General features: G+C 48.6%; 2 protein-coding genes across 8 annotated transcripts in view; one reads left to right on the top strand and one right to left on the bottom strand.

Annotated features, from left to right (window-relative positions):
* The window catches only part of LOC122363333 (trimeric intracellular cation channel type 1B.1-like), a 24,249-nt gene extending 9,283 nt beyond the window's left edge, over positions 1-14,966 (bottom strand). The window contains exon 1 of the mRNA XM_043332469.1: positions 14,626-14,966. Coding sequence (XP_043188404.1) covers positions 14,626-14,746 — 121 coding nt within the window. The 5' untranslated portion in view covers positions 14,747-14,966. The remainder of the gene's footprint in view (positions 1-14,625) is intronic.
* LOC122363332 (mitochondrial potassium channel-like) lies at positions 13,920-19,515 on the top strand. Of its 7 annotated transcripts, XM_043332466.1 has the most exons (6): positions 13,920-14,220; positions 16,952-17,212; positions 17,485-17,631; positions 17,814-18,164; positions 18,424-18,566; positions 18,608-19,515. In XM_043332466.1, exons 2-6 carry the CDS (start codon positions 17,015-17,017, stop codon positions 18,765-18,767), a joined length of 999 nt encoding a protein of 332 aa, XP_043188401.1. In that variant the 5' UTR covers positions 13,920-14,220; positions 16,952-17,014; the 3' UTR covers positions 18,768-19,515. The 7 variants fall into 7 exon arrangements, with proteins under 7 accessions (XP_043188401.1, XP_043188396.1, XP_043188402.1 ...); XM_043332461.1 differs by having other exon boundaries at positions 18,424-19,515; XM_043332467.1 differs by lacking the exon at positions 13,920-14,220 and adding an exon at positions 15,271-15,296 and having other exon boundaries at positions 18,424-19,515.

Genomic DNA, 19,515 nt, shown 5'->3' with positions numbered 1-19,515 from the left:
TTTATCTACATCACAAGTATGTAATAAATGATTTGACGGGCTGCTTGAAGGACAGCCTACGGATTTAGGGGGGGGGGGCGTCTTTCCCCAGCAGGACAGGGGGCATCTTACCCCAAGGTACCGAAGTAACATTTAATCAGTACAATTTGTTAGCCATAAAACTACACCCTGAAACAAACTGTTTGGGACACAGTACACGCATGCTAATGTATCACGACTATAGCAAGGGACGCAAAAATTATCTACCTTCTTTGATATTTACAATGTTTTGACACCAAAATATTTTTGAAAGCAGCAAATAAAAAACATGCAATCATCAGCCAGCCGTTGCCCAACTGAGCTTCGCAAATTTTTGTGCAGTTAACAAGGCAGGCTTCCGCTTTACGCTAAAAACATTAATTTCCAGGTTCGATTCTTTGTTTCGCCGCTAGAGGGGGTGGGGCGTCTTTCCCACCCTGGGCATCTTACCCCACTCTCCCCTACGCGGCAGGGGCGTGGATGCCTGCAGCCTCTGCCTCACACCTGGAGCTGATCGACAGGGAGCTGCGGGCGGCGGCCCGGGTGATAACCGGCTGCCCCACCTCAACACCCGCCTTCGCCCTGCTGTCGGAGGCGGGCATGCCTGCCGCATGTGTGCGCCGCTCGGTGGTGGCAGCTAGGCTGCTGGGCCTGGCGATGTCCCTGCCAGAGGATGACCCTCTTCGAGCCCTGGAGGAAGCGACTCCCCCGCGCCGCTTCAAGACGACGACTGGATGGAGGGACCACGGTCGCGAGGCCCTAGCACGGGTCTGCCGCGGCGGTGCGCCGCTGACCTTTGAGGCGCGGCTGGCGACCGCTGGGCCGCCGTGGCGCGATGTCCCCGGTGTGACCATCGTCCTGGAGTTGGGTCCCGGGGGACGCCGTGACCGCCACCCGGACACAAGACGGGAGGCGGCGGAGAGCCGTCTGGCGGAGCTTCCGGCCGAGGCGATCTGGATATGGTCAGACGGCTCCGCCGCCGATGGGGTGCTGAATGGAGGAAGAGGAGCCACCATCATCCCCCCCCGAACGGCGACATCAGGGAGGTGCGCGTCGCGGCAGGCGCTCTCTGTTCCAGCACCCGAGCGGAGCTATTCGCCCTGAGAGCGGCGCTGGAGGAACTTCTGAACACGGATGGCCGTGACACCTCCCTCCCGGCTGTCGTTTGTACCGACTCGATGGCGGCGCTGGCCCTCCTGCGAGGCGGTCCGGCTGCCCAGAGGACCCCGCTGGCCGCAGATATATGGAGACTGCTGGCCGCGCACCGAGGGGGGCCAGCCAGTGACCATGCAGTGGGTCCCCGCACACTGCGGGTTCCCCGGCAATGAGCGAGCGGACGCCCTCGCTCGCGAGGCCAGCGCTCTACCCCAACATGACACTCCAATCGACGTTGGCACGATATGCAAGGCCGTCGCACGAGACGCTGCGCGCGCCTGGCAGCGGAGCTGGCCGGACGGCTGGTATCGTTCGATATGGGCCGACCGCCGTCCCGGCCCCGTCCTGGAGGCCGACCGTGCCGTCGCGGTTGACATTCACCAGCTCCGAGCAGGACACTGGAGTGGCTCGGCGCAGTACCTGCACCGCATCGGCCGCCGTCCCAAGGCCGACTGCCCGCGGTGTAATGACGTGAGTTGCCCTGCTGCCCGATGCCGCGTCTGCCGTGAAGAGGCGGACACTCCACGACACGTCCTGCTCCGATGCCCGGCGCGCGCTGGCAGGCCGTCGTCTGCGGCGCCTGGGCAATATACGCCTGGAAGCGTCTATGACGAGGGACGATGGCGCGGTGGCGGCCTTGGCTGCCGGCTACCGCGCCCAATTGAGCCTCATCGGCTACGCCCCTAGGGGGCTGGAGGGAAGAATGACGACGACGACGAGGGCACAGGAATGGTAGACAAGGTCGGTCACGTCAAACACAATGACAAGGAGACAATTGTGCCTATACGAGGACAACGGTCGGTGGTGCGCCTACTTTCCTTGCGAAGTCCTTGTTTGGAATTTGCCATCGTCATTAACACGCGTCATAATAGGTGTACCAAACCGTGGAAGCCAAAATTAGCATCATATCAAAACCCGCGCCCAAGTTTTCCTCACAACACAGCTTGATGGATCATTTTGTGTTCTAGTCCCCCAAAAGGCTACTGGCCGACTTTCAAAATTTATACGGCATTATTCCAGGGGCGGAGCTTCCTATTCACTTGGTGGGGCGGCTGCCCGACCAACTTGCCATTTTGCCCCACCAATAAGAGTTTTGCCCCACCAACTTAAGCCGATTTGCAGGGCTTTACTGCTTAGCAAAACAATGTTTTTTCGCAATGAGGAGCTTGAAAAAGTCTGTGTAATGGAAAATATTATCTCTGTAATGAAAAGCATTGATTCATCATTGTATTTTATCTAACTTAACAATCGGGCGACGGGCATTGTAGGTTTGACAACTTTTTGCCCCACCAACTTTCCTGGAAAAGCTCCACCCATGCATTATTCTCAACAAATTTGTGGAGTGGAAAGGTGTATCGGTGACCTGTGAGTCACCGCTGGCGCGACAGCTCCGGCGATATAAAAATGTTTTGTGAGTCACACAGTAAAAAACGTTTACACCTGCAAGGCCAGATCACAAAGGAAATGCCAAAAATGGTTACGAGCGAGCGAGCGCAGCGAGCGAAGCGAAGTCTTTTCAATATAACGGAAAATCTCAGTATGAGCAGCCCGGCCCGGCCCGGCCTGTAACGCTTTTGAGAGGCTTATATCTCAGCAACCGCTGGGCCGATTGGCCTGCGGTCTTTTTTGCTGGGTAGCCCCATCCCTTCTACCCCGTAATTGACTACTTTTGATACATCTCAGTGACCGTCGTGGCACGTGCCACGTGAAAAGTCAAGGGTGTTCAAACAGTTTTGCAAAAGTAATAATTTTGAGAGGCCCTTATCTCAGCAGCGGCTCGAGCGATTGTCTTGCGGTAATTTTTATAGGGTCGCTGCATCCCTTCTACCAAAGGTCGGATACTCTTGATCTATGTGAGTGACCCCCACTGCACGTGCAAAATACAAAAAAGAGGTGCCAAAGTTGTTCCCATTTCAGTAACTCGGTAATTACTGGGGCGATTTCGCTGAAACTTGGCATACAGGTAGGCACCCACCAGGCAATGCAGTTCCATGTGTTGCGGTCAGGGTGCTACTGCACGTGCGCACGTGCAGGGGGCGTTTCCAGATCTCGAGAACGGCTGGGCCGATTGCGCTCAAATTTGGTACACGGTTGGGGACCGGTTAGTAGGGTGCCGTGCAAAAGTCATTTTGGACCCCGTTTGCACGTGCGCACGTGCAGAATGCCGCTTCCAGATCTCAGGAACGGCTGGGCCGATTGCGTTCAAATTTGGCACACCGCTAGCGACCGGTTAGAAGGGTGTTTTGCACAAGCCCGTTGGAAGTACCCTCTAGCCCTTCCGCACGTGCAGGGCTCACTATCTCGCTCGCTCGTTCTTCGCCCAAAAGGCGTTTTACTGGTAGCTATATTACGTCATGGTAAGCGCCTATACATAAGGGACAAAGGTCGTGTAAATTGGTAAACCTTTGTGTAAATTGGTACAGCGTGGGTAAATTGTGAAACCTTTCATTCAAGATCGACTATTCACGACGAGATAAAGTAAAAAGGCATAATAACTGGCAGCAGTCATTCCCTGTCATTTCAACAAGACAGCCCGACGTTGAGCATGCCATCAGCGAACAAACGCCACAAAATGACAGGCAATTTTCAAATTCAAACAGTGACAGCAATTACTTCAGAGCTTGAACATTTTTTAAAGGCCATTATTTATATGGTTACTTACTTATCAATGCTACAAAACGACTTGCAGTGTTTGTCATTGCCCATCGAGCCATTTCACGGCTCGCTGGGGGCTGTGAAATGGCCCCCAGCGAGCCGTGCTCCCAGTCACGGAGTAGTGTCACACACGGATCACGGCAGTCGACTGCCCGGGGAGATTGAGTGAAACCTTTACCCCGGCCACCACGCCGCTCTACGAGCTGCACCGGCCGAATGTAGCGCTCAGATGGGATTTCTCAGCCGAAACAAGTGATTAAAAACGAGGCTCCTGAACGTACCTATTTACCTATGTGTGCAATTGTGCATGCATGAATATATGTAAGATAGCCTACAACATACATGTATGCGATCATCAGACTTATGTTCAAATGAATCCAAGCCACGCATAGAATTGTGAATATACGGTGGAAATGCAGCAGGTGGGTCTCCGTGAGCAATATGGTATATGAACATAATTTCACGCCATTTCGTACCGCATAAAAATACTGAAACCTTAGGTTTGACGCAAAAACGTCACGTCGCTGAAATGTGAAAGCTACAATATTCCAGCACAAACAAACGGTTCCAAGGAAAAACAAGCGATATCGGGTCTGTCGACATGTGAGTGGTCGCATGGAGTGCTAGACATTTATTTTAGACGTCTCAAAAAGTCAGAAAATATCGCTTCTCAGCCAAACTACGGCAATCAACAGCAAACAGTAGGCCATCTGGGAAAGGTCAGCGCCCTGGGAGCCATCGGTGAACGGCCAGATGGGCGCGGCTCCCGCCAGCCGGGGGTTTGGCCGGGCTCAGGGGCGGCGGTGTCGGCCCGGCGCCCGTGCAGCGTCCGACCGTCCGCCGACCGTCCGCGGCCGACGGCTATATTTGCCACCGCCGCCGCCGGCGGTATTCTTGGCTCGGCCCGGCCGTACACCGGTGGCGGTGCCGACGCGACGGCCGCGACGGGGGCGACGCCAGCCGACCGCAGGGAAGCGGGAAGCGGGACACACTGAGAGCGGGTCGCCGGTGCGGCGCCGGCCGACATTGACATCGGACGTCAGCGCACCGCAAACGGCCGACGGTCACTCGATACTGGATAGTGGATCAATGTGATACGATAACCTCCACGGCCTACCCAATCACCAACCGACAATAACCAACAACGTCCCAAAATAACGCGACAGTCCCCGACACCTGAAACAGGCCTATTGACTGCAGATTGTTTGATCATATGGTCCATTCGATTAAAATTGTTTACTTTGTACATTTATTTAATAACAAGTAAAAACGTGTTCATCCAGTTCGGATCGTAGGGCGCCGGCAGTAGCGGCGGAACACCTTCAATTAAGGCGGGGGGGGGGGGGGGCACTGCCGACTTTTAGTCCCATTCTTTCCGTGCAACGCCCATAGGGCTAATGTTAAAATGCCAAATCAAAGGGGGGCACGGTGCCCCGGTGCCCTCCCCGTTCCGCCGCCTATGGGCGCCGGCTGTCAAGCCCCGAGCCGCATGAACGACTGTACCGACGACGTGCCACGTGTCGAGACTCGGAAGTCAGGAGAGGGCAAGGGAGAGAGAAAGGGGTATATAGTGACGATCTGACGCCGGAGCAGGGCCGCCGACTTCTCCACAGGACACTCGACCGGCCCCGGTGGTCGGGCTGGATTCACCTGTATATCTACCTAGTACCTTTATATATTACCTATTCACCGTATCAGTAGCTAGGGATTTGTCCATGGTCGGATGCGAGGGGACCAGGTTCGGCCGACTACCCATGGCGAATCGTGACCCGGGTTGGGATGAGACCGCATACAGGTACAGTGGAGGCATGGGAAACAGGCGGTTACCGGGTCAGAATCTCGATTAATGAGACACATCGAATGGGATAGGCTTCATGCTTCAGAGTCACGTTTTTGTAATGGGAAAAGCGCTTTTCGTACTTCCAGTCGAGCCTTCTCGGTAGCCAGCCAAAAACATGTTCCCGAAATAGCGCACTAGGGCCACTTCGGGTCTCCAAATCACACGACACATAGGTACAGTCCATAGCAGAAGTAATGTGCGGCTTCAGTCATGGGTATGTTCTGCTTCTGAAGCTTGGGAATGATTAGCCAGACTTTAAATGTAGCTTACATGTATCGTCACCCTTGCAGTTTGAACTTTATCTATTGACGTTTTCTTTCGATCACTCCGCATTAAAAAATCGAGTCAAAGCCATCCGTTGAGGTCAAGATTGGCAAAACCGCACATTACTTTGGCGGTGGGCTGTACAAACACCTTTTCAGCCAGGGGGACTTTTCAGGATCGTTTCGGGATAGTCGCACACCGCACTGAAAAATTTTTTTACTCACTTTTCTGAGTAATGACTGAGTTGCCATTTTGTCCAATGGTAAAACTCACTCTAAATCCGCGTACTCAGGTAAAACTCAGGGCGGAACGCAGGTAAAACTCGGGCAAAACTCATTGCAAGTGAGTAGCATGTGAGTAACAAAGTGAGTTGCCATTTTGTCCGATGGTAAAACTCAGATAAAACACAGTAAGTACTCATGCGTAACTCATGTCCTACTCAGACAACTCAGGCCAAACTCAGGTATTAGTAAGTCATTACTCATGAAAAACTAGGAAGTAACTCACATGTAACTCAGCTGGTACTAATGTATAACTCAGGTGGTAGTACGGCCATAACTCAGTTGGAACTCATCGGTTATTCAGTGAAAACTAGGGCTGTACTCAGGACATACTCACGTCGATAACTCATACGATACTCGGGTGTTACTCAGGCGCCGCCTGAAACGGCTGATCTGATTCGTTTTATATTGGCTCAAGCCAATGTATAGGCTCGCCGCCCATGATAACAGCTGCCGCATCAGCATTATGCAATATGCATGCATGATGCTGATACAACAGCCACTACCAGGCAGCTAGTCTATATATTGGGATTGGCCAATATATAACGAATCATTGCCCAAAACCAGCATACATATCTGTATTATACCATGCCCGACCAACGTCTAGTCTTACACTATTCGCCCCAGCCCTTACAAGAAATACATGTTTGTAGAAACGGTCGCATTGCGCTGTATTTCAATTCTGACACACGCCAAACTGCGTCGGGGGGGGGGGGGGGATCGACTCCACGTCAGCTCAGCTTCACTCTTTTGCCAGCTTCTCGACCTCAGTCTTCGCGGCTACAGGTGGCTGGCGCTCAGCATTGAATGGTGTGTGGAGCACATGGATACACACAAACCACAGCGTGTTTCGCACTTTGTGCGCCGTTTGTTGACTGAGCACAAAGTGCGCCGTCGCCCACAGCAAAAGACTCCCTTCCAAACCATGGATCCCCATAAGACTTCCGTTCGCTCCACGATGAGGCGGCACCGTTCGTTTTCTTCGGACTTGTTATGATAGGGGTGATCCAAATTTTCGTCACCCGTGTACGCCACCACTGACGCCTTCTCCGCCAAGATGCAGAGGAGGCTCAATGGGCCGTTCCCTGAAAACACAATAAAAAAGTCAGATTTTCTTTTGCCAGTAAGAGAAACAGAAGTTATAGGGCATGCAAGGTGATTGAAATATCAAAAGTTATCAAGTTACTTCAGCTCAAAATTAATGTTAAACCGCGCCGTGCTGGTGCTCTGAGTTTACCGTGATGTACTGGGGGGAGGGGGTCGTCTTCACGTCCCCTCTTCTAACTCGGCTGTTGGGGTTGGGCCACGTAGCGACACGCAGTAAGCGGCTTTCGAAAAAGCATTAAAGATATTTAAGGAAATACTTGGGTAATTTTAAGGTCAAGTCAAGTGCCAGGTCACCAGAGGTCAGGAAAGGCCAAATTTTGCTTATTTCAATATTTTCGAAAAACTGGTGCTTAACTCGGAACCAAAAGAGCTGCCCGCGGAAAAATGCAGTCAAAAGCCCTTTCGACTTTTTTTTTGCTGGCGTTTGATCTCAGATTTGACCTCAGGTCAACAATTAAGCCTCCAGAGAGCAAGAACTCTAAAAAAGCCGTTTTTACCAAAATGTTTTCTGTAATACTTTCCACTCAAGAGTCACGACATTTATTTTGCCGTTAGCATAGTGTTCCTCTCGTCGGGACGAATGAACTATAATTAGACCTTGAAAGGCCATATTTAAAACTTGACCTTAGGTTGACCTGACCAGGTCATGTTGCATATCAGTCGATCCAAACCGTCAAGCTGAACACATATGAGGTGTTTTATTGCACTAGCAAATATATTTTATACATGCCGTAAGGTTGATACTTGAGACATGGTGATGGGACAGTATCAAAAACGCTATACAATGAAATCCGTTCGATATTTTTTTGACATTTTACCTCAAACTGGTGTGAAATCGAGCGGTGAATTCCCTGAGCGAAAATGACAAAAATATCGAACGGTTTCCATGGCACGTTGCGAACGGTGCGATCGTCAGCGACCATTGAAATTTTTTCCGATGTTAAGTCATTTGACGTGACCTGACCTTGAACGACCTGGGTCTAAAATTTCTTCATATGCAGAAACAAATGTATGAGCAGGTGTGCCGAAAATGGTGGCGCTGCGCGCCGCCGTTCTTAGATATTCGCGAAAAACCTGAGGGGGCGGGGTGGGGGGCGTAAAACGCCACCCAGCACAGCGCGGGTCAAGGTCGGATGGTCACCTTAACAGTCGGGTTTTAGACTCGCAAAACACTTCCATGGGCGTCCAATATTAAAATCAGCTTGAAACAATCACATAAAATGTGTTATACTTAACAGTAATGGAAATAAGTATGTCACGCCAAGTCTCGCCGCGGTATCTAATAATTAATATGTAAGAAAGGTTAAAAATGCTCGCTGAAATCGAATAGTGTACGAAAATATGTGTGTAGGCATTAAAAAAAAAACAGTCGGAAAAAATAATAACAGTGGAAAAATAACAAGCACAAACGAGACAAAAGAATCTTAAACGGTTCAGCGAGCGGAATTAAGACCATGGGCTCCACCACCGGGGGGGGGGGGGGGAAGGGTACGGGGGACGTGTCCCCCAATATTTTACATTTTTAACATTGTGCCTATGGATGCTGCATGGAAAGAATCGACTTCAAACAACCTTCGCCCCCCCCCCAAAAAAAACATCGGGTCGTGACGGAGTTCTTGTTTAAAGAAGTAAAAAGGGTCAAATGAACGTCCTTTTAGGATAAGGACAACATTATCCCACAAACATGTTTTTTTTTAACCCTCGCATGTGTAGGGGGGGGTCGGATGGACCCCCTTTCCCCATGGTTTTTCGCGAATAACTCGCGTAAAAAGCGGCTGATCGCGACGAAACTTTCAGCACATCGCATTGATCAATTTTACACCTACCCTGAAACTTTCATGACCCTGACCCAAATGACCTTTGACCTGTGACCTCTTTTCCGAGACCATGTTTGGCCGGAATCGCGATTCGGCGTACGTCGGCTCGCATTAGCCGCGCGTTTGCAAGCTTTTCGTGGTTTCAAACGTTCAAACATGTGATTTGATGTTGCTCCCATGCATTAGGGTGGGTGTCAAGGTCACCTGAAGGTCAGGTCAGGTCATTGACCTTTGGTGACCTCGGGTGACCTCGGTTCACTTTTTCGAGTTTTACATGTTTCTAGGCTAGTTTTTGGAGCTGAATTCGAATTTAACAACCATTTGAACATTTACGAAGTAGTTTTGGTGCCTTCGTAACATGTTACGAAGCTGTCAGAGGCGGTTGACACGTACTACGAAATACGAATACCCGTCACGACGCCTACTGATTGACCTGACCTGACCTGACCCGACCTGGTCTAAATGCTTAAAGACATCATCTGTGATCAAAACTAACACGATATTCGTGATCAGTATCCCGAAAAACCCCTTAGCAGCCACATTTTACGACTTTCTAATAGGTCCCGATTTTCCCGACTTTGGGTCATTGACCTGACCTGGAAGGTCAACCAATGACCTAGGACCTTAAAATTGGGTATCATCGGCTTCCTCTCGTCACGGGCAACACGCTCGTTTTATCCGCGAAGCTCTAGCTCGATCAGGGGCCAAACGGCAAGGGGGGTCCAACCGACCCCCCCCCCCCTACACATTAGAAGCTGGAAAACGCCGCACACATGCAAGGGTTAAATTTAAATATAACATAACTCACCTCTTCTTTTTCGAACTATGCCGGGTAGGTATCCCTCAGTTTCTCGATCGATCTGCTCCGCCGTTCACGGTTGGCACCGACCTCCTGACGCCGGCGGGGAATGTCTGCTGGTCCATCCGTTCACCTCCCTGTTCTCCGCGGCGCATGCGATTGATAAAAGCTTCATCGACAATCACCGAGCTCTTCACAGATAACTTACCCGTCCCATCCTTCGCTGCACGCCTTCCCCGCTCCTGCACTCTCCCGCACAATTTCACAATAGCCTCAACAATTGGCTCTCTCTATCGCCTGGATAAAAATAGGCCCCGCCCATCCCAATCAGCTGCTGCATGACGAGTTGATGACGACAACCACTACTTACCAGCAACCAATCTAGGGATAGCGTACGTGACAGTAATGGTGCAGCGGTTGCAAAATATTACATTGTTATTCAAACGGTTTTTGCTTTTAGGGCCTTGTTAGATGAGGATGAGGTTAGATTAGATGAGGTGTTGATGAAGGCAGGTATTTTTTTTAAATATTTTTTTTGACAATTTTTTGCCCTTGTTTTACTTAAGCTGAACCCGGGACCACCTGAAGTCTAAACCTTATTTTATATAACATGTCAATGCTGATGCTGTCTTGAAATGTGAAATTTAGACAATGGTTATAGGAATAATGAATAGCAATTTCACCAACAACATTTTAATCTCTAGGAAGTGCAATTAAAATTAAAATCACTGTCTGCCACACTGCTCCATCCTGGTCATGCAACCAACGTTCATGGGTGGTGTTTCACGGCAGAGCACGCACTGCAGTGCTCAGCACTGCAGTGCGCTGCGTGTGTCAGAGCATTGGGTTTCCATGGCAGTGTCAACAAACTTCACTGTGACGCTAAGCTATGACAGCATCCCAGAACGCTAGCACGCTGCGGTACCAGCACCAGCAGCATGCTAGCAGTATTTGAACTCAAACCTCTGTTCTTGGTACGGTTTTTCAGAACCTCTCACTCTGTTCCAAACGCGATTGATCATAAACTAAGAGATCACATGCAACGTCATTTGAGTGATGCTATGGTATGCCGTAGCTACCAGTGCACACAGTGTCTGGATGGTGAAACAGGGCCATTATTAATCACATTTGCTTTGCTTTGTTTCAGCAGAAACCTGTCTGCACATGGGAGGAGCTCAACAAAAGCCCATCAAGTTCATGCATGGCAGTGGATCTCAACAGGAGAAAACCAGAAAGAACATGGATGCTTGTAGATTGCAGTTGTACACTGCTGTTATCACCTGATGTGCGTGGCTGGCATTGCTCCTGGCAAGAACCACCTGCAAGTGATGAGAATGAGATGGTGCCTCAGTCGTTGAGTGTGCTGCAGTGTGAGAGGCGCCCTGATCTCTACTTTGTGATAGGTTTCCATTGGAGGTTCAACTGAGAAGTGAGAACTGACTGTGACCATGCTTGAGCATGCCAGTGGAGCTTTACATGCTTAGGGCAGCTTTTGAACAGATGCTGACCATGGCATGTCCCATCCAGTTATCACGTGCACAGAATGGTGGGGGGAGGGCAACTCTGGGCTCTTGAGTCAGCCCTACTGCACAGGGGGTACAGATGGCCGCTTACGTTTGGTGTGTCCTGCACTGCATTATCAAGCCCAGTCTGCGCCACAGGCAATGGGTCGGGCTGCACTATATTAAAGGCAGACTATCTTGCAAAGGAGGCTGGCATCCTCTCCCATAATGACACACCAATTGGCAATCATCGCTGCGATGATCACGAGGGTGTCCGCTTATCTAACATGGTGAGGTGGAGAGCCAGTTCAAGCTGGCCTGAGGGATGGTTTTACTTCATCTGAGGCCCCCTTTCCCCGCCTGCCAGGTCCGGTCAAACGACCGCTTCACAGTGAACGACTTGCAGTGGATGCCGTCCCACAGCGCAACGAGCTCGCCGACCAGAGGCGGCGGCCAAGAGGCGGCCGCGCTCCCCCAGTCGACGGTCCCGGTGGACGTCGGCGACGCCCACCGCGCGACCATCAGATCGGCTCGCGACAGCGCCGTCGCCGACTGACCGCATGACTGGTATCTGTTCTTGATGTGGGACCGACTGCCACCGCCGGTCGCGGAAGGGCATCGCTCATCGGCCATCGACGTCCGCCAGCTTCGCGTGGGTCACTGTTCGGGCTGCCACCAATACACCGAATCGGATGGAACCCTGTCGGCGAATGCCGGCGGTGCCCCGACATCGACTGCGCGGCGGCCAGTGCATCGCGTGCCGGGAGGAGGCTGGCACCCCCGATCGGTCATTGGTCACAAACCGTGTCCCAGCTCATGACTGCATCCAGCGCAGCTCTGTGAGATGTTCTGCAGCTGCTGCAGTCTGCCGCGTGTGTTAGTGAAAGAAGAATGAACATGAGAAAACCTCAAAACTTTATGCCTATTCGCAATTGACCAGTATTGGAATAAGTTTGGATTTTGAGAATTTGTGTCCCTGTGCTTGTGCCTGTGTGGAAAGGCATGCTTTACGGTGTACCATCTCAATGTCAAATCCCGGCTGCGCTGTGCGGATTTGTGCGGCTGCTGACAGGCCACCTGGGTGCCAACGTATGTGCGAATCCGCGAATACGTTGTGTTTCGTCAGTCAGTATCGTTCTGAAAATATTGACTGCAATAGGCTATATAGCGTATGACGGTTCAGCCCAGCAGTAATAACTGACCATTGATTGGGCGAATTTTGTGTGGTGGTTCGCTAATACATAACCTAAAGAGTGTTTTGCCGGAATCGTTTAGTAGCAGAACTGACCGGAATATAAGTAGAATGCAATGGTTTGAATCGTTAATTTGTTGAAACGATTGTTCTCTGAGACCACTGTGTAACTTTTGACCTGAGAATCACCAATTATAACGACAATGGGGAAGCAGTAGGCTGTACTGTAGAGTGTAGGCAACACTATATAGTTGGCACACATACGGAAGCACACGACTTACGCAGTGGACATCTGCATCATGCATGTTAAGGTTTACTGGGAAGAGTGAGAAATTAGTCAGAATATAACTGACTAAGGAAAATAGGCGATATTTCCTATTGAGCTGGGGCGGAGAGGGGGAGGGGACGTGTGGTCAGCTATGCCAATAATTCATTCTCTTTATGCAGCTGTGTAAAAGGGCGTCCGTTTTTGGGTGAGACCTTCCCCATCGGCCATTTCCAAGTTAAATCGTGGTGGAGAGTCTGGAGACCTCAGCCTCGGTAGTCGGTACCCTGCGCGCTGCGCCACCTTGCGAAACATAAAGCAGCAGTCCTGACATCTACAGGCGTGACTTTTCATGAAAGCGCGGATGTGTTCGCGCTTATGCGAAAAAAATGCTTCCGAGTATGGTTGATAATGAGATTAATTGTTGTCATTTATTTATTAATTCATTGGCAAAAGTACCCTAATAAATCGGTAAAATAGCTTGAACTGTATCGTATTTCCTTGGGAAAAAATGACGAACTCATCCTAAGACATCCAGATTATTGGATGCGTTCGTCAGTTGTAAGTAGTTCAAGTTTTTGGGAAAATTTGCTTGTGGAAAATCATAATATTTCAAAGATATGCCTATTTTTGAATAATTTATGCATTCATCTGCATTGAAAAATGATTGTAAAGCAAAAGTGCAAAAGATAATTGTCAACTTATTTTCTCAAATCACAATTTACGAACGCACAAAACTCCAGCTTTTAATTTAGTGCGTGTGCGAATTGCGGTCAAGAAAAAATATTTAAACTGTCTATATTCCTCTTAAAACAATGAAGGATGAATGAGGAAAACGCTGTTTTGAACAATTGTATATTTATTTTTTCTTAATTAAGCAAAAGTACAAAATTTTCAACTTTTATTACATTTGCTCTCACAAAATCCATCACTTTTTAGCATGACGTCATGTCAGCCAAATTTACTAGCGCCATCTCTGGAGAGCATCTTTCGAAACCTCCAGACGATAGAGAGAGCCCAACAATTCAACGTGAACTACGCGAGTCACCGCGCCACAACGGACTGAAGCGCGCGCCGCGGTTTTCGAACGCAACGGCTATAATACTCATCACGCGAACTCACGCATCACGCAGGAAACTCACCCTGCCGCGCATGCGCGCATCTTCAAGCCGGGGGTACCTCACGCACAACTGCACGTGAATTCGCGAGAACTCATGCATTGCGCAGGAAACTAGATTTGCCCAAGCAAAACTCATTTCCGACTCAGTTCGAATTCACGAAACTAAGCACTCAGAACTCACGCATAACGAAGTCACCCTGGTGATGTGAGTTAGACCAGCCAATAAGTGAGCACCACTATCGTATTCACTGAGTTTCTTCATGAGTTATTACTGAGTAATGCCTGGCCTGAGTAAAATTTTTTTTCAGTGCGTCAGGTCAGGGGCTCAGCCTCACAACTTCAGCTATCAGCAGAATTGAGAATTCACAAATCGGACGAGAGCCCTATTTGTGAAAGCATGCATCAGTGGTACCTTTAGTCTTCTCTTGGCTTGCTTCCTAGTTCCTGATCCTCAGCACCCCAGGCTGAGGCTGAGGAAAACCCAACTCAAAGGCTGTAACCGGCAGACCGGCGGCGGCCACCGTGACCGCGATTGAAGACTGATCCAAACCTAGTTGCCCTCAGCCCTGACACCGTGCCCTGACGTGGCATCGACTGTCAATCGACTCACCTGATCCAATGTCTTCCCTGACATAGAAGCAGGTGATTGCACAGTGTGCAATGTCGAAATACGGGAACGGGTTAAGCTTGGTAACTTGATTCGCAAGATCTAGGAACGCCTCTGGATCCATCTTCAGAGGGATGAGATGTGTGATTGCAAATCAAAAGAGTAACGCACAAAACGGTCCCAGCGAAGTAAAACACTGTTATGGCAAATGGTTAGCTTGGAAAGGAAACGCCAGTGCGGCCTGCGCGCACACACACACAACACCAAACACAATCAACCACTACGACGACCCGGCGACGACTGCGAATTTCCAAGGCCACACATGACACAACAGTACCAAACGCAAAGTAGGGTAGACGAACTACATGAAAGATTCCATTCACAAGGTATTTTCTTACGACTTAATGTAATGTTGTTAGCTTACTTTTTCAATTTTTTAGTTTTATTCTTTTGTAATCAATACTTTAAAAATACACAAGGCATACAGGAGTGAATTTTTGATTACTACTTTTGTTTGTAACAAATTTTCAAATTACCTAGTTAAAACGTCATCAAAATTGATTTAAACAAAGCACCGAGATCAGAGGTATTTTTAGCCAAAAATGACGCACCTGAGACGTACCATTTTCGTGCCATTTTCCTCAGTGCATTTTCCGTATTTTCCCTTTGCATTTGTAAGATACGGCCTTGTTTGTAAGCTGCTGCGCGCCCTAACTCTTCAACAACAACCCTTTGCATTTGCATTATGCATTATTCCAAGGCTTTAGAGCTCTAATCATTCGCTAATTTACGGTGTACTGTACGTGCCCTTACCCAAAACAACAACAGCTATTTGCGTTTTAGATATTTTCTCCATGAAATGCAAGAATTTTATTTTGCCAGGTGTGGTTGCTTGCTTTGATTAAAGATTCCAAGATGCAAGATCTTGTAAGGTCTAGTATTCTTATTCTGATTCAGATAAGATGTGCTGGAAAGATATAAGACTAAGGCAACACATTTACATTATTGATGTTATTATGGCACTGTGATTGTGCTGCAAAATATTTAATTTTCAGGCGAGAGAAAAATAAGATGCATACAGTCACTCCTCATCCTGATCCTGTCATCAGAGCTTAAATCTGCCATCTTTTACCTCACCACACCATTATCAGGGCTGTCTAATATATCTTTGTTTTTAATTGTCAAAAGGTCTGTTTCAGTTGTTGCTTCAACCACTCCAACCTCCTCTAATCTCTTCTAACCACCTCTTGTTTAAAAATTGTTCCAATCACTCATCGAAACTCCTCTTCCTCTAAGCTCATCCTGATTTCACATCTTGCGATCACTTATCTCTTCCTCTCACCTCCCCCATCGTAATTCCTGAATAAAAGTTAATTTTTGGATGAAGCTCTGGTGTAGACATTATTGGTGCATGTAAACCTATGAGTTTATTGATAAGTACCTATTGGGTTGGGCAGCATGTAAATAATTGTAACCATTGAGAAGATTGAAGTATTTTAAAATATTTATTTCTAGCATGTATGCAAGGTTTTTTAAAGCTAAGCTTGTCTCAAAATTATGATTGGTGCACCATGAATCATCAACTGTTACAACTGGCAAACAGCTGATTTCTTCGCAGAAATGTTTTCATGGCTGCTCTTAAACAGTTCTCCTTGAAGATCACCGAGCATCAATTGATGTTTTTAAGATTACCTATGGGAACAGACCCAAGGCTAATTTTATCAACAGCAAAATTGCTGGCTGGGGACCTTTGCCTGAGGTGAAAAGTCACCCCTGAATTTCATGACCATGCCACAAATAACCACTGATGTAAAATATTAACTGCCAGCCCTACTCATATGCTTCTCCATAATGCATTGGTTATTTTTTTTCTGGTTCATGAAACCTCTTTGAAACTTAAGAAAATTGAAATGTGACAGCCTTAATTTTATCTGTTGTTAAAACTTGCCACAGGAAATAATCGAGCAAAATTAAATTAGCCTTTCAGGTCGATGTCTTCATTAGAGTTGTGCTTGTGCAATGAACATGAGATGTGCTGAAATATTCAGGTAATCGTTTTTACTTGGGTCCATTTTGTAATTAAAGCTATTTGGCATGAAAGGGAAAATTAAATACATTAAAAATGTACCTTATTTAGGTCAGCTTGGGGTCATCAAAGAGGTCACTTAGCAGTCATAGAGGTCATATGGGAGGTCATAGAGGCCATATGGTGTTATAAGTGTTCAACATGTCATTACACAATACACATTTTATTCACTAACCAGGTAGGTTCTTTTGGACATTGTAATAAGGGGTGCCATTCCTATTGTTCTTGTATTCTCATTTTCAGACTAAGTTGTGTGGAATGGAAAGAAGTTGAACATAATTTCAAAGAAGATATTTTCAGTTGAAGATGATTTCAAGCACCCTCACAAGATATACGTGCAGCAATCTTCAGAAGGGGGTTACGTTATGCAAAGCACATTCCAGGCTGAGCTCAAGCTCAGTCCATGTGGAAGGCCTCAAGGACAAATTTGGGTCACTAATGAAGTCATACGAACAGTACATTGGAATTGCAGAAGTAACTGCTGCTCAGAATAGAGTCATTGAGGTATGTGCTATTATTCCAAAGCTTTAAAAGAAGAGCTTGAGCAAAAGTTTTTACTATAATGTGTATTTGAAAGAAATAATGTTGTAGGTAAAAGAAGCATATCACTGACTGAAAGGCTTTACTTTTGTAGAGTTAGTATGTATTTTGAGTTAACCAGTTGATGTGTTGATGGTTGTCACCTTATCACGTTTCATATGCAACTCTGCTTGCTCAATTAACTCAGGATAATCACTTTTTTGTGCATAATATCATAATCATTTTATATATTTCAGGCAGAAGAACTGTTTCTCAGGGCTCAGGCACAGAGAAGAGAGCACCAGATTCACATGAATCACATTCAAGCAAAACTCAAAGATCTACATGCTGAAATAGCTAAAACAAGCAGAGGAGAGGATCGATATTTGGCCCTTGTCACTGAGGTTTGTTGTAACAACTGTCATTCAGTTTGTGCAATATGAAGTTAAGTACCAGATGCTAAGAAACTACCTATGGATTATTTCCTTTATCACATTGTCTCATGATGAACTGCAAACAATTCAAAGGAGTGAAATATGCAACCGTGGTATATATTAGATCGCTCAACTTGTGACTCTGATTGCAGGAGCACCGGGTTCTCCGCGAGGAGAGCCGTCTGAGCAGCGAGTACAAGCTGCTGGAGAAGGCTGAACAGGAGCTGTTCTCGGCCCTCTCCAACGCAGTGCGCACCTCCCACGAGAAGGAGCGCGCGCAGGCCGAGAAAACCAAATACTGGTCCATCATCGGATCGGCAATCGGCGCCTTTATCGGCATCGTCGGCACGTCCATTAACAACTGGCTGCGCATGCGCGAACTGCGCAGCATAGCTTCCTCGTCGGCCGAGGTGCCCGTCAAACTGCAGGAGGATGTGGCTGTGCTGACCTCGTCGGTGGAACACCAGCAGAACGAGGTCAAAAAGGCGATGCATTCCATCGAGGTAAGCGGCTGATCGTGAATTACATTGGAATAGACTTTGAGGATGCTCGTTCTGAACGCGCTTCCTGTTCAGAGCGTTACAATTATTTTATGACGTGATTCTCAAACATGTTATTCGTAAACGTCTGATTTGTTTGTCGTCATTGCCCTGATGTGGCTGTCACTCTCTCGATGTTCTGAATCAGCTGTTCTCGCTGCGGTTCAGAGTTTTTTATCCTCCCCGCCGCCCCTGGCTCCCGCTGACCGTCCCTCCCCGCCAGGCGCTGTTCAGCTCTCTGCCGCTGTCGGCCATCAGTCACGGCGCGGACGGCAGCGCCGGCAGGCTGCCGCTGCAGCTCGGCGAGCGGTTCGCCGCCGAGGTGTCCGCCCAGCTGGAGCGGCTGGAGCAGCAGCAGGCCGGCCTGCGGCGCGAGCTGACCGCCGGCTGGCAGCAGGCGGCCGCCGGCGGCGCCGACTCCGAGTCGGTCCAGCTGCTGCTCATGGAACACGAGCGGCGCGTCGAGCGGCGGCTCATGCACGCCTCGGCCGCGCTGGCCACCGTCGGCGTGGTGTGTGGCGCCGCGCTGGCCGTGGCCGTCTCGCGCGCCTTCGGAGGTTAGTGTGACGACTCAGGGTGATGTGGCCCCTGCGGCGTCTGACCAGGGCTGAAAGGTGACTGTTCGACTGATCAGGGTGGGCAGGTGGTGAACATGACTGATCTCTCATAAGTCATCTCAGCCTGTAGACACCCCTGTTATTGGTTGGGCAATTTAGTCAGTGTCGATTACTGTGGCTTGGTTGAGCGCAGGTTTTAGTCCGATCACGCTTGCAAGCTCCAGGAATTAGGAGTGGCATTGAACGCCACATGTGCAATGCTAATGTGACTGTGTCCATGAGGGTCAGGTATATTTGCTTCTGGTGTTGTGAGATGTGCAGAATAGGCGTTCGTTCAGCTGTGATTTTGTTGTACTGATTTCCAGTGTCCTCAGCTATCACTGACGCACCAGTTGACAAATGAGAATCAGTATTTGGTCTCAAAGAGTCATTGCGATTCCGTTTTGAGGGATGTGGGGAATGAATGCGGTACTGTTTTCGGGAATGGTCGTGTTTCTCTTGTTTTATGAAGTTATACGCTGCCTTTATCCCTCGTAGCTTCTTGAAGTATGGCCGTGGCCCGCACTGTGAGTCAGGTAGAGAGTACGATGATTTACAGGTGATGCATTCTACAAGTACGCATATGTCAAGCAGTGGTTCTTAAACGCCGTTTATCTTTGAATTGTCGTCTTAAGCCATTTTTCTGACTTGACAGGCTTTTTCAGTCTGTCAAGGCGCTGGCGACAATACATGACTTGCTATACATCATATGAAAGTCA

The sequence above is a fragment of the Amphibalanus amphitrite genome, unplaced genomic scaffold, assembly GCF_019059575.1.
Source record: "Amphibalanus amphitrite isolate SeventyFive unplaced genomic scaffold, NRLGWU_Aamphi_draft 000616F_arrow, whole genome shotgun sequence".
NCBI classification, from domain to species: Eukaryota; Metazoa; Arthropoda; class Thecostraca; order Balanomorpha; family Balanidae; genus Amphibalanus; species Amphibalanus amphitrite.
The sequence above is the reverse complement of the archived record's forward strand: the minus strand, read 5'-3'. Positions and strand labels throughout refer to the sequence as shown.

What these genes read in the sequence shown, in the direction of transcription:
- LOC122363332 (XM_043332461.1), top strand. Translation starts at nt 17,015, where the DNA reads ATGATTTCAAGCACCCTCACAAGATATACGTGCAGCAATCTTCAGAAG. An exon ending in CTCAGAATAGAGTCATTGAG is followed by an intron (nt 17,213 to 17,484) that starts GTATGTGCTATT and finishes TATATATTTCAG; the next exon opens with GCAGAAGAACTGTTTCTCAG. An exon ending in ATTTGGCCCTTGTCACTGAG is followed by an intron (nt 17,632 to 17,813) that starts GTTTGTTGTAAC and finishes CTCTGATTGCAG; the next exon opens with GAGCACCGGGTTCTCCGCGA.